Source organism: Phyllobates terribilis, unplaced genomic scaffold (genome assembly GCF_046119375.1).
Source record: "Phyllobates terribilis strain yellow unplaced genomic scaffold, ASM4611937v1 Scaffold_8__6_contigs__length_399053987, whole genome shotgun sequence".
Classification (NCBI taxonomy): domain Eukaryota; kingdom Metazoa; phylum Chordata; class Amphibia; order Anura; family Dendrobatidae; genus Phyllobates; species Phyllobates terribilis.
In genome coordinates, this window is record NW_027362768.1 from 28,536,368 (window position 1) to 28,551,071 (window position 14,704).

General features: G+C 42.5%; 1 protein-coding gene across 4 annotated transcripts in view; it reads left to right on the top strand.

Annotated features, from left to right (window-relative positions):
• Nucleotides 1-14,704, top strand: part of LOC141156673 (chloride channel CLIC-like protein 1) — a 73,190-nt gene that overhangs the window by 43,297 nt on the left and 15,189 nt on the right. For all 4 annotated transcript variants that reach the window (XR_012247700.1, XM_073642906.1, XM_073642907.1 and 1 more), the window contains exons 9-10: nucleotides 3,182-3,328; nucleotides 13,349-13,603. Coding sequence is in view for 3 of the 4 variants with exons in the window: in XM_073642906.1 (XP_073499007.1) it covers nucleotides 3,182-3,328; nucleotides 13,349-13,603 (402 nt within the window). In the remaining variant the exon portion in view is untranslated. The remainder of the gene's footprint in view (nucleotides 1-3,181; nucleotides 3,329-13,348; nucleotides 13,604-14,704) is intronic.

A 14,704-nucleotide genomic window follows, 5' to 3' on the forward strand; every position in this document is an offset into this window, starting at 1 on the left:
AGATGTGCGATATCTCACTTCCAGGTAAGGATGGAGTGTGGATCAGGACCCTGACACCTGCATGCATTACACCACATTTCCGGGGGACAGGGCGACCGATATGCTCCAAGTAGAGCATGACAGTCCCTGTCCCTGTCTGGAGTGGGGGGAGGGAACACCGAGGAAGGGGGGACCCTGTAGTGCATAGGAGGGAGAGGGCAGTTCCTGGGTGCACTTAGAGGGAGGTATAAAAGGTGGGCACCATCTTAGTTCAGTGGTCAGTTTTAGTAAGAGGAGAAGACAGGGAGCAGAGGTTCAGGCCGAGCTCTGCTCCGCAGGCAGGCCTGAGAGAGCGGCCGGGGCCTGGAGGAAGGAGAAGGAAGGAAGAGGAGCGGAGGAGGCTCCAGGAACAGGGAACGAAGGGACCCCAGGGGTGTGGACCGACGAGTCGCCACCGCACGCCCGAATCTACCTGCTTAGGAGGGTCAGGCCAAAGGGGGAGACCGGTCCCCGAACTAGCCTCAGCTAGAAACCGGAGGCTGTGACATTTTATGTGGCGCAGCCCCTCGCTACACCCGCTAGGAAGGCACCACATAGGGTCAGGGAAACGGCACCAAGGTTTACCAGAGAAGGCCCAACGCAGCCGGACAGAAGCGAGGTCACTGGCGGTGTATGACAGGCCTGAGAAAGGACACACAAAAGGGGTCCTGTGAAACGCTCCAAAGTTATCTGGGAGTAGGCCGAGCCCCTCACCTGGTGAACACAGTGCGACGTGGGACGTTATGACCAGCTGTAGTAACGTGGATAAAGAACTGTGAGTAAATACCCTGGACTGCATTACAGGACTCTGTGTCGTTACTGCTGCTCCCGCGCACCATCACCCCCAACATCCGCACTCGCTGCCCTGGGGCTATACTCCTCCCGTGGGGAGTTATACTATCCTCTGCTGCAGCCACAACACCAGCCTCAGCGGTCTGCTCTGCAGCGGCGGTTCACTCTGACCGCAATCCACGGGTGGCGTAGTCGGACATTCAGCATATAGACTGCCATTTGGTTTGACCGCCCTGGGCACGGACCGGGTCGCCGCCACGGAGACTACAACCCCTAGCATCCACAAAAGGTCCGGTTCCGGGTATCCCCACACACACACGGCCCAGGGGGCGCGTCATAAACAGCTATATTTTTTTCTAATTCTGTACACCATCTTTACTTTCTGTATTTTTTACCTGTGTATCCACCTGCTAATCTAACCTTTCCCATCCTCAAAATCCTATTGCTTTGTCCTCATAATATGGGTATTCCCATAGATGTCTCTGACATTATGTTCCTCTTCACCAACATTACCAGAAGCAACTACCCAAACAAAATATATTTGACTTACTTGCTTTCACATGTTTTTTTATAGTAGAGGGTTTATGAGTTGGTCTTATACTTTACAGCATGTTATTTCGATGCTGTATTACTGAAATATTCAGAAAACCCATAGTCTAAGGCTACGTTCACACGTTGCATTTTTGCCGCGTTTTTATGCACATTATAAGTTTCTTTTTATAGTACCAGCAAAAGTTATGAGATTTCAGAAATCTCATGCACGCTTTTTTCCTGACTGAATTGGATAACTGCTGCTTATTTGAAAACTGCAGCAAGTCAATTATTTCAGTGTTTTTGCAGTGTTGTTTCACCCATAGAAAGCAATGAGTAAGTGAAAGAAAAAAAGCAGCAAAAATGCTGCTATCAGTTTTTGATGGAATAAAATGCAAGTCAGAATGTGGAGCCTATTATTTTATTTATGTAATGTTCCCAAGTTTAAACCATAATGTCTTGGTGTCCTCACATAAGCATGGATGTTCTTATTAGTATAGTTTAATTGCATTAGTGATGTGTGAAAATTAAACAATGCCCAACCAACTCAATGCCTTAACAATGTCCGTAAACAATGCCCAACCAACTCAATGCCCTAACAATGTCAGTAAACAATGACTGACCAACTCGGTGCCCTAAAGGCCCCGTCACACTAAGCGATGCTACAGTGATCCCGACAACGATACGACCTGTCACGGATCGTTGCTGCATCGCTATGTGGTCGCTGGTGAGATGTCAAACAGTCAAATCTTCCCAACGACGCAGCAGCGATGCAATGATCCGTAACGATCTGTATACCGATGCACGCCTATGTGTTTGTGTCTGAGTCGTCAACAAGGTCGTTGGTAAGGTGTCAAACACACCGATCACAGCAGGGGCCTGGTCGCTGCTAAGTGTCAAACGTAGCGAGATCGCTACTGAGGTCGCTGTTGCGTCACAAAACTTGTGACTCAGCAGCGATCTCGCTTAGTGTGACGGGGACTTAACAATTTCAGTAAACCATGACTGACCAACTCGGTGCCCTAACAATTTCAGTAAACCATGACTGACCAACTCGGTGCCCTAACAATTTCAGTAAACCATGTCTGACTAACTCGGAGCCCTAACAATTTCAGTAAACAATGCCCGACCAATTCACCTATCCCCTGCTGTTTTTACATAAAAGTGTTTTATGGTGTTACATAGGTCTTGCATTGGTGGCCTAACACCTTGCATTTTTCATACTTGCAAGGTGGAAGCAAAACTGAACGTTGGTATCTTAAAAACTGCAGCAAAAAGGCAGCAAAACCTGTGTTTTGGCTGCAGGTTTTTTACTGCCAAGAGATCAGGTTTTGGTTGCAGAAAAAAAGTATCAAAAAAGAAATGTGTGAACATAGCCTTAGTCTTCATTAAGTGGTCACAAATTGATTTGCATTTTTTCTGAAGGTTAGACTTACAACTAATTCTGGCATCCATTTGTCACGTTGATTCGCTGATTTAGGATTTGTCAATTTTACATTTCTACTCAATAACAGACCATTTGATGCTTGCTAATGAATGAGTCCACAGAGTACTTCTCCGTGCATAATCATGCAGCGCACAGCAAGGAAATGCAAGCAAAGCGAATGGTGCTGTAGTTTCATGCGGTTGCAGGTGACAGTCTCTTTAAGATGGAGACAGAGCTGGATGTTTATAGTATAAAATGTAAAATCCAGAACATGTATTAAAGAAAAAATAAAAACAAACCATAAAAAAAACGTGGGAAATTGCAAAGGTGGTTAGAGAGCAACAAGTTTGATTTTTGCCACTATTTTTCACACTGCATGTTTGATATGTTTCCTGCTTTATCTTCCCTACCCAGGCGTTGGCTCTTACTTTTACAGACTTCATAACAGAACCCTTAAAACATATTGGGAAAGCAATTGGAGAATTTTTAAATGGCCTGCTGGCAGAGATGCCTGTTTTCTATCAGTTGTTTGTACTTATTCTCATAGCAGCTATTTGTTTGGTGAGTGTTACTGTTTTTTAATTTTTATCTTTGATTTTTAAAAGGAAATGACAACTTGGCGTACCTAGAAATCATGGGGCCCCATAGCAGAAGCTCTAATTGGGCCCACCTTCACCACAAAAAATAAATAAATATTTGTCTGTGCCACAGAAAAGCAGATCTCACAATTTTCCAGCCTTTACATAGTAATTTTCCTCCTGCTGAAGTCCTATATTCCTCTTTCATTGCCCCCATAAAGTATGATGCCAGTAAAAGTGCCCCCAAACACAGTATGATACCCCCATGGTGCATTCCTCCACATGCGCAGTATAATGTCCCTACTGTACCCCACCTCAACTCCCAGGGTAAAGTATGGTGACCCCAAAACAGTATGATCCCCTAACTGTGACTCCCATACAGCCCTCCATACAGTATAATGGCCCGCACTAGTCCTCCAAACAGTAAGATGGACCACACACAAACCTTCACACAGTATAATTGCTTTCAAACACTATAATGACCCCCCACATAGACCTCAAAATATTATAATGGCCCCACATAGCTTTCCATATAGTATAATTATCCATATAGTATAATGCGCCCCCCATAATCCTCCATATAGTAAAATGAAGTTCCCATGGTTCTCCATAGAATATAATGCACTCCCCATAGTCCTCCATACAGTATATTGCACACCCTATAGGGTAAAATGCAGCCCCCATATAGTATAAATAACCCCACAGTCCTGCCGTATTATGGGCACCACGTACTCACTGATTTTAAAATACCGTATATTTTAAATAAACCGACCCGAGTATAAGCCGAGGCCCCTAATTTTACCACAAAAAACTGGCAAAACATATTTACTCTATTATAAGCCTAGGGTAAATTTTCCCATCCTGGTACGGATGGCTCCCCTCACCCCCCCCCCCCCAATCCTGGTATGCGTGGCCCCCTCATCCCCCAATCCTGGAATATGTGGCCCCCTCATCCCCCAATCCTGGAATGCGTGTCCCTCTCATCCCCCAATCCTGGTATGTGTGGCCCCCTCATCCCCCAATCCTGGTATGCATGGCCCAATCACCGCACACATAAAAAAAAATAAACTCACCTTCCTTCCTCACCTCTGCTCCAGCGCTGTGTCCTGTCTACCAGCAGCTCTTGTCAGCATCTGAGCAGCGCGCATGTGAGCTTCTGGCATAATCGCTCCTCTCCACGCATGGAGAAGAGTGAATATGGATTCTCTTTAGTAGCGGGCCCTGTCAGCAGGAGCCGTGGCTCAGCGCTCCTCCGTGCCCGCTGCTAAAGAGAATGAATATTCATTCTTCTCCATGCTCATAGGCATGGAGAAGAGTGAATATTCATTTACCTTTAGCAGCGGGCACACGTGGTAGCAGCAGTGACCGCTCCTCCGCCGCCGCAACCTTTCCCCCTCCCCCCCGTAAATGCAATACTCACCTATCCTTCTCGTTCCGCTCACGGGCCCCATAGCTGTGGCGTGGCCTGCCGCCATTGGCGGTATGCCACTGGCTCCAACCCTCGTTTAGTGACCTAAATTGAGATGGCATTAAGTAGGTTGTAAAGAATCAGTCCTTCATGGTGAATTTATATTGTATTTAGCAGATTTGTTTCAGAAATTCATACAACTGAAAATTCAGGCCATTCGTCTGAATAGGTTGTTTCCGTAGGTTGTGAAGAGATTTCTGGAAACTTTGTAAAGATGAATAGGACAGTCGCAGGAATTTGTGCATCAGATCTGCCATGTTGACGTTTAGGATCCTGCACCACAAAGGCATATGAATTAACAATATAGTAAATGTGGATGAGGTTTTAAAAATTCTCATCTACGTGTTATGGAGAAAATTTAGAAAAGTTTTGGGGGCATAAAAAAATTCCATTTTCCACAAGAAGCCCTTTAAGCTCTACTCAGTGGCTAAGAGTGAACTTTATTGGCAGCCTGGTGAAAATGTCTTTTACTCTTAAGGCTGCGTGCCCACTATGCGTTTTTTAAGCGTTTTTGCCGCGGAATTTCCGCAGCGAAAACGCTTGGTAATATGTACCCCATGGTCCCCAATGATAATCCACATGTGCTGTGCACATGCTGCGGAAATTTCCGCTGCGGATTATCATTGCGGAAAAATACGCATTATACCGCAGCAAACTAAGCATGGCTGCCCTTTGGCCTTGAAATAGACGGCTGTAGTCCTCCTTCAAGCCGGACACATAATGGACAGCTTCTGCCCACATCTTACGATGGTGCAGCATGGGAAGCTGAGCTTTACTATCCTGCACAATAAAATTCACATAGTCCGATAGGTGCCTCGGCTGAAAGGGGCCTTCATACGCATTTTTACTTTTGTCAAACAAATATACCATATAGGTGTCCCACCCTCGCACTCCATTGATTACACATTGGGAAGCAGGCTTCCTGGGATCAAGAGATTTTCCCATCTCAAGCAACAATTCTTGGTTGCATGTTGTTGTTCCAGTCTCTTTCTCAATGCGAGACTGCAGGGAGTGCAGACTTTCATCTGGTGGCAGGAGGAAGGACAAAATCTTTGCAGATGTCATGTTCAAAATGTGGACAATCTTTAGATTCAGAATGTGGTCCATTAACAGAAAGCAGTGTGGCCTGCCAGTGTCGTTATCCATACCGCCACCTCTCTGCTGAGGATCCCAGTTTAGAACTAATTGTAACCAAGTCTCCAGCTGATCTACCATGATGCTGCACAAATTGTTGGGCTGTGGCAAGTGTGTGCTGAATCTAAAAAATACGCAGCATGTCCATTAATTTTGCGGACTCGCAGCGTAATCGCCGCCATTGACTTGCATTGGACCGCGTGACATCCGCATCACTGCATCTGCACATGCGGATATCACACGGTTCAATGTGCGGATGGTACCCAGGCCTGGAGAAGAGGAGACTCTCCTCCGGACCCGGGTACCATAGAACCTGTAAAAAAAAAGAATAAAATAAAAAAATATATTATATTTACCTTCTGATGGCCCGGGGTGTGCTTGTCTTCTCTTGCCGGCAGGTCGCGGTGGACTGAAGGACCTGCGCTGACGTCATTTAGTCATGTGACTGGTCACGCGACGCTGACGTCGGCAGGTCCTTCAGTGTACCGCGAGCTGCTGACAAGCCGGGACTGATTGAATAAAGACTCCAGGGGCTATCAGAAGGTAAGTATAGATTTATTTTTTTATTTTTTAACATTCTTTACGGTCACACTATATAAATCCATGCCTTTTGCATGGATTTATATAGTGTGACCAAGTTAACAAGCACTTTCCAAGTGATGCTAACATCGCTTGGAAAGCGCTTGACAACCCGCATGTGGAAATGCAATGAAGAACGCTTCACATCCACATGTCCCTGGCAGGAAAACGCATGTACAATCCGCATGTGTTTTTTCTGCCAGGGAGACGCAGAAACACTCAGGAAAAAATCCGGAGCATTTCTGCATCGTGGACACATAGCCTAAAAGTTCTTCAGAAATGGGGATAAAAATAAGTAAATGTGATTATATATAAAAAATCCTAAGTTGATTTATGCAAGCAAGTCATGCTCATTTTATACAGGCAGGTATTCGCTACAGACTTAAAATTGCAGCTGTCTTGTTACATTGACAGAAACTTGTGCCAGAATGTAATAGTACAGGTGCCTGTGAGCATGTGCAGTAGAAATCTCTGTCCAATTCATGTGCAGAAGATGTGCTTCAATTGGATATAGTGGAGATACCAGGGGTGCTGAGGTAACAAGAGGCTGCACATTATGCTGTCCACCTTGTCTTTCTGATCTAATACTGGAGATACCAGGGGTGCTGAGGTAAGAGGCTGCTCACACTGCTGTCCACCTGCATGTCCTGATCTAGTACTGAAGATTCTAAGGGTGCTGAAGTAAGAGGCTAGTTATATTTCATATAAGTCTTTATATATTTTTTAATTTGTTTAAAAAAAAAATTACTTTTGTGTCCTCATTTTTTTAGGGACTTGAACCTGTTATACAGTCATGGCACCCTTTAAATTGTTACAGAAAATGAAGTATTTCTCCAAGAAAATTATTGCAATTACACATGTTTTGTTATATACGTTTATTTCCTTTATGCGTTTTGGAACAACACAAAAAAACTGAAAAAGGGGCAAATTGGACATAATTTCACACAAAACCCCCAAAATGGACTGTTCAAAATTGTTGGCACCTTTCCAAAATTGTGAGTAAACAGCTTTGTTTCAAGTATGTGATGCTTGTTCAAACTCACCTGTAGCAAGTAACAGGTGTGGGCAATATGAAAATCACACCTGAAACCAGATAAAAAGGGGAGAAGTTGACTGACTCTTTGAATTGTGTGTCTGTGTGTGCCACACTGAGAATGGAGAACAGAAAGAGGAGAAGAGAACTGTCTGTGGACTTGAAAACCAAAATTGTTGAACAATATCAACACTCTCAAGGTTACAAGTCCATCTCCAGAGATCTTAATGTTCCTTTGTCCATGGTGCGCAACATATTTCAGAATTTTATAACCCATGGCACTGTAGCTACTCTCCCTGGACGTGGACGGCAGAGAAAAATTGCTGAAAGGTTGCAACGCATGATAGTTTGGATGGTGGATAAGCAGCCCCAATCAAATTCCAAAGAAATTCAAGCTATCCTGCAGGCTCAAAGTGCATCAGTGACAGCGAGTACCATCATCAACATTTGAATGAAATGAAAGTGTATGGCATGAGACCCAGGATGACTCCACTGCTGACACAGAGACATAAAAAAGCCAGACTGCAGTTTGCCAAAATGTACGTGAGTAAGCCAAAATCCTTCTGGGAAAGCATCTTTTATGGACTGATGAGACCAAGATAGAGCTTTTTGGTAAAGCACATCATTCTACTGTTTACCGAAAATGGAATGAGACCCACAAAGAAAATAACACTGTATCTATAGTTAAATAAGGTGGAGAACCAAAAATGTTTTGGAGTTGTTTCGCTGCCTCTGGCACTGGGTGCTTTGCCTGTGTGCAATGCATCATGAAATTTGAATATTACCAAAGGATTTTGGGTTGCAATTTTTGCCCAGTGTCAGAAACCTGGGTTTGCATCCTAGGTCATGGATCTTCCAGCAGGATAATAACCCCAAACATACTTCAGGAAGCACCCAGAAATAGATGGAAACAAAGTGCTAGAGTTCTGAAGTGTCAAGCAAGGCGTCCGAATCTAAATACCATTGAACACCTGTAGTGATATCTAAAAATTGGGAGAAGGCGTCTTTAAATATGAGAAACCTGGAGCAGTTCGCAAAAGGAAGAGTGGTCCAAAATTCCAGTTTAGCAATTTAAGAAGCTTGTTGATGGTTATAGGAAGCGATTGATTACAGTTATTTATTCCAAAGGATGTGCAAGCAAATATTAAGTTGAGGGTGCCAACAATTTTGTCCGGCACATTTTTGGGGTTTTGTGTGAAATTATGTCCAGTTTGCATATTTTTTTTTTTTTTTAACGTTGTTTAACCCCTTAAGCCCCGAGGGTGGTTTGCACGTTAATGACCAGGCCAATTTTTACAATTCTGACCACTGTCACTTTATGAGGTAATAACTCTGGAACGCTTCAACGGATCCCCCTAATTCTGAGATTGTTTTTTCGGGACATATTGTACTTCATGATTGTGGTAAAATTTCTTCGATATCACTTGCGTTTATTTGTGAAAAAAATGGAAATTTGGCGAAAATTTTGAAAATTTTGCAATTTTCAAAATTTTAATTTTTATGCCCTTAAATCAGAGAGATATGTCACACAAAATACTTAATAAATAACATTTCCCACATGTCTACTTTACATCAGCACAATTTTGGAACCAAAATTTTTTTTTGTTAGGGAGCTATAAGGGTTAAAAGTTGACCAGCGATTTCTAATTTTTCCAACAAAATTTACAAAACCATTTTTTTAGGGACCACATCACATTTGAAGTCACTTTGAGAGGTCTTTCTGACAGAAAATAGCCAAAAGTGACACCATTCTAAAAACTGCACCCCTCATGGTGCTCAAAACCACATTCAGGAACTTTATTAACCCTTCAGGTGCTTCACAGGAATTTTTGGAATGTGGAAGAAAAAAATGAACATTTAACTTTTTTCACAAAAATGTTACTTTAGACCCAATTTTTTTTATTTTCACAGGGGTAACAAGAAAAAATGGACCCCAAAATTTGTTGTGCAATTTCCCCTGGGCACGCAGATACCCAATATGTGGGGAAAAAACACTGTTTGGGCGCACGGCAGGGCTCGGAAGGGAAGGAGCGCCATTTGACTTTTTGATTGTAAAATTTGCTTGAATAATTAGCGGACGCCATGTTGTGTTTGGAGAGCCCCTGTGTGCCCAAACATTGGAGCTCCCCCACAAGTGACCCCATTTTGGAAACTAGACCCCCCCAAGGCACCTATCTAGATGCATAGTGAGCACTTGGAACCCCCAGGTGCTTCACAAATTGATTCGTAAAAATGAAAGTGTTTTTTTTTTTTCACTTTTACGAATCAATTTGTGAAGCACCTAGGGGTTCCAAGTGCTCACTATGCATCTAGATAGGTGCCTTGGGGGGTCTAGTTTCCAAAATGGGGTCACTTGTGGGGGAGCTCCAATGTTTGGGCACACAGGGACTCTCCAAATGCAACATGGTATCCGCTAACAAATTGAATGGAAAATCGGCTCAAATTGTTAGCGGACACCATGTTGCGTTTGGAGAGCCCCTGTGTGCCCAAACATTGGAGCTCCCCCACAAGTGACCCCGTTTTGGAAAGTAGACCCCTCAAGGATTTTATTAAGGTGTATAGTGAACATTTTAAACCCAGAGGTACGACACAGAATTTGTTTACATTAGGTCATCATATTGAATAAGTTGTCATTACTCTTGAGCACAAGTGCTCGCTACTTGAGTTTGCATCGGGTACTCAGGTATGCACCATGTACAGCGTGTGCTCGAGTGACATGCTCGAGTCCCTGCTCCACATGTTTCACGGTAATTAGACACCCAAAAAAAACATGCGGGGATCGCTCGTGCATGGCAGGCAATCCCCGTAAAGTTTTTTTGGCCGCGAAGCATATGGGGCAGAGACTCAAGCATGTCACTCAAATACCCACGATACCCAATGCATACCAGAGCACCCGATGCAAACTCAAGTAGCGAGCACTTGCGCTCAACACTAGTCGCCATATCGTCATCTTTTTTTCTTACTTTTGAAAAAAATCCCAACCCCATCACAACCCTAACCGTAGCACAACCCTAACCGTAGCACAACCCTAACCCTAGCACAACCCTAACCCCAAACCCAGCCCTAACCCTAGCCCAATCCTAACCCAAGAGTTTATTTTTGACGCCGTTCCTCGTGCGGTATAAGTGATTAGACGACTTTATTCTTCGGGTCGGTGTGATTACAGCAATACCAGAATCATATGGGGTTTTTATGACTGACAGCTGTCTCACACTAAAAGACACATTTTTTGTAAAATCTAGTTTTTGCATCGCCATATTTTGAGAGCTATAATTTTTCCTGATTTTGGCAGACAGTCATGTGACGGCTTGTTTTTTGCGGGATGAGTTGACGTTTTTATTGGTGCCATTTTCAGGCACGTGACATTTTTTGATCACTTTCTATTCCGATTTTTGGGAGGCAGAATAAACAAAAACCAACAATTCAGGAATTGTTTTTTTGTTTTTTTTTATTCTGTTCTGCATGTGGTAAAATTGATAAGGTAGCTTTATTCTTCGGGTCAGTACGTTTACAGCGGTACCACATTTATATCGTTTTTCTATGTTTTGCACTTTTACATAATAAAAGCAATTTTATAGAAAAAATTATTTTTTAGCATAGCTTTATTCTGAGAGCTATAACTTTTTTATTTTTCGGCGAATGGAGCTGTATGGCGGCTTGTTTTTTGCAGGACAAGATGACGTTTTCAGCGGTACCATTTTTATTTATATTTGTCTATTTGATCGCGTGTTATTCCATTTTTTGTTTGGCGGTATGGTGATAAAGCATAGTTTTTTGCTTGTTTTTTTTTTCTGTGTTCACTGAAGGGGTTAACTAGTGGGACAGTTTTATAGGTCAGGTTATTCCAGATGCGGCGATACCAAATGTGTACTTTTATTGTTTTTTTTTTTATAATAATATTTATTGATGGGTACATTATATTTTTATTTTTGGTGAATTATTTTTTTTATTTTTTTTTTTTATATTTTTGCAATTTTTATTTTTTTTTTTTCACTTTCTGAAAGTTTATATACTTTATTACTTTGTCCCACTCTGGGACTTTCACTTTTTTTTCTCTGATCGCCTGCATGGCACAGGAATGCAGCACCATCCCTGTGCCATGCAGGCTGTCAGCGCTGCACAGTGAGAAGATTGTTTCAAGATGCACTGCACATGTCCAAACAATCTTCCTGCTGTCTAGTGACCCGGATGTTGTCATGACGACATCGGGTCGTCATGGCAACACCCGGGAAGCCTTTGCAGACAGCGCTGGAAGCCGGAAGAGGAGGTGAGTATCTGCGATCACCTCCCCTTGCCCCCGCAATGCTGCGATCGACTTCGATTGCTGCATCGCGGGGGTTAATGTGCTGGGAGCGGTGCAGGACCGCTCCCTGCACATAGTACCGGGTGTCAGCTGTGACAATCAGCTGACACCCGGCGGCGATCGCGCCCGCACAGCCTGTGTGCGCGCGCGATCGCGATGACGTACTAATACGGGTCTGGCTCTTAAGTCCCAGGGCACAGACGCGTATTAGTGCGTAAAATGTTGTTAAGGGGTTAAATACCCACAAAGGAAATAAATGAGAATAATAAAACGTGTAATTTCAATCATTTTCTGGAACAATTTTAAGGCTGCCAACACTTTCTGCCATGACTGTATAAATACATATAGTTTTAGCATTGCTGTAATATTTTCTTACAGATCTGAAGAATCATATTGCCAAGTCATTTTCATTTTACCAAACAATAAATGCTGTAAAAATAAAAAACAATGGCTGAATTGTGTGGTGGTGTTGTGTTTTTTTTTTTTTTTTTTCTTTTTGCAACTTCACTGTACTTGGTATGTTTTTCCTGTTTCTCCATTGACCTAGCCATATGAGGGCTGGTTTTATGTGGGACGAGTCATAGGTTTAATTGGCACCGTTTATTTTACCGTGTAGTGATATGGTAAAATTAATGGTGTCAATCAAAACTATAAGGCCATGTGCACATATTAAGGTTTGGGTGAGTTTTTTTACCTAATTATTTGTAAGCCAAAACCAGGAGTGGGTGATAAATACAGAAGTGGTGACCTGTTTCTATTATACTTTTCCTCCAATTGTCCCACTCCTGGTTTTGGCTTACAAAACTCACCAAGTACTGAACGTGTGCACGTGACCTAACTTGTCCCACATAAAACAAGTCCTTATACGGTTATGTCGATGAAAAAATAAAAAAGATAGACCCATTTGAACAAGGGGTTTTCCCATCTCCAAGATCCTATCCCAATATGTAGTAAGTGTAGTAATAATAATATTAGCAAATACCTCCAATTAGAAATGTAGTATAATATTTTTGATTCACTATCTCTTTCCTCATGTGTAGGCATCACAGGACCTTAGGTATCCATGGTTACGTCCACTGATAAAGTCACAGTTAGTTAGCTAGTGGTCGTAACCATGGATACCTAAGGTCCTGCGATGCCTACACATGAGGAAAGAGATAGTGAATCAAAAATATTATACTACATTTCTAATTGGAGATATTTGCTAATATTACTATTACTACACCTACTACATATTGGGATAGGATCTTGGAGATGGGAATACCCCTTTAAGGGGCTTAACATGTAGCCATAAGTTGAATGTGAATATTTGCAAACTTAACAGCAAGTAATATTGTCATCCTTATAAATTGGTGCATGGAAACCGTCCCGCCGAACCCCTCTTGTGCAGCTTGGATAGGTGTTACACACTTCTCTAGTGTTTACATCTAATGTTGAAAACTGATTAAAGGGACGCTCATTTTTCCTGACATTTGTCTTCTTGCAGGTTGCATGTTATGTGGCCATTCCAGCAATTGTTCCGGTCCTCATGCTCAGGAACAATCGAGAAGCTCCGCAGCAAAGACTGCCGCCAGCAGAACCACAGAGACCTCCTTATGGAAATAATATTGAATTCCAGCATCCGCCGCCCCCCTACATAGCACCACAATATCCACCAGTTTATCTACAAAATTCACCTTATTCCCCAAATCAGAGGCCAGAGAACCTGCAAGCAATGGATATTTCACATGGCAGACAGAATGTAAGTTTTTACAGTTATTATTAGCACTTCTGCTATTTAGAGTAATATCTCCGACTCTGCTGCATTGTGCGAGATAATGTTTTATGATACAGAGTGTGTGCATGTTATTAGAGTATGTTATGATGGTAAAAGGAGATAGGCTTGTTGGAGAAATTTACGCCACATTTTCTAAAAGACACATGCGTCTTAATACATTTTGGAACACTGATTGCAAAAAATCTTTCTATGCTGTTCTAACCAGATGTAAATTTGTGCCAATAATTTTCTCAATTTTCCTATAATCTGTATATGGTTAGCCTCCGCTACAGCCCCCATACACATTAGATTAATACAACCTAATGTGTGTGGGAGAGCAGGACAGGTGATGGCTGAGGAGAGGAGGATCCTGTCCGATTTTGGACTGCCAATGGCTTTGCTCTTTTGGAGAGAAGTCGCCTCCAGAGGTATCAGTCGAAAGCATTATTTATTTATTTATATTAAACTGTTTTTCAAATATTTACAGTTGACAGCATTCTTATAGAGAACACAGGAGCATTCCGCCAAAAGAGCGCTTTTGTGTATGGGAGAGATGGCCGAAGCAGATGCTGGCCGAACAATTGTCCAAACCCTCATTTGGACGGCAGCCATCTAAGTTGTATCGGGGGTCTTAAAGGGGTATTCCCATCTCCAAGTTCCAATCCTAATATGTAGTAGGTATAATAATATTAGCAAATACCTCCAATTAGAAATGTAGTATAGCTTTTCTGATTCACTGTTTCTTTCCTCATGTGCAGGCATCGCAGGACCTTAGATATCCATGGTTACGACCACTGATATAGTTAGCTAGTTGGCAGTGGTCGTAACCATGGATACCTAAGATCCTGCAATGCCCGCACATGAGGAAAGAAAGATACCGAATCAGAAAAACTATACTACGTTTCTAATTGAAGGTATTTGCTATTATTATTATTATTCTACTTACATGTTGGGATAGGATCTTGGAGATGAGAATACCCCTTTAAGTCTCCACCAAAACTTTTTCTTAAAAGTTTTAACATTTATCAGATCAAAGCAAAAATCACAAGAGAAGATTTGTCACATGTTCTCATGTTTCTTTTGAAA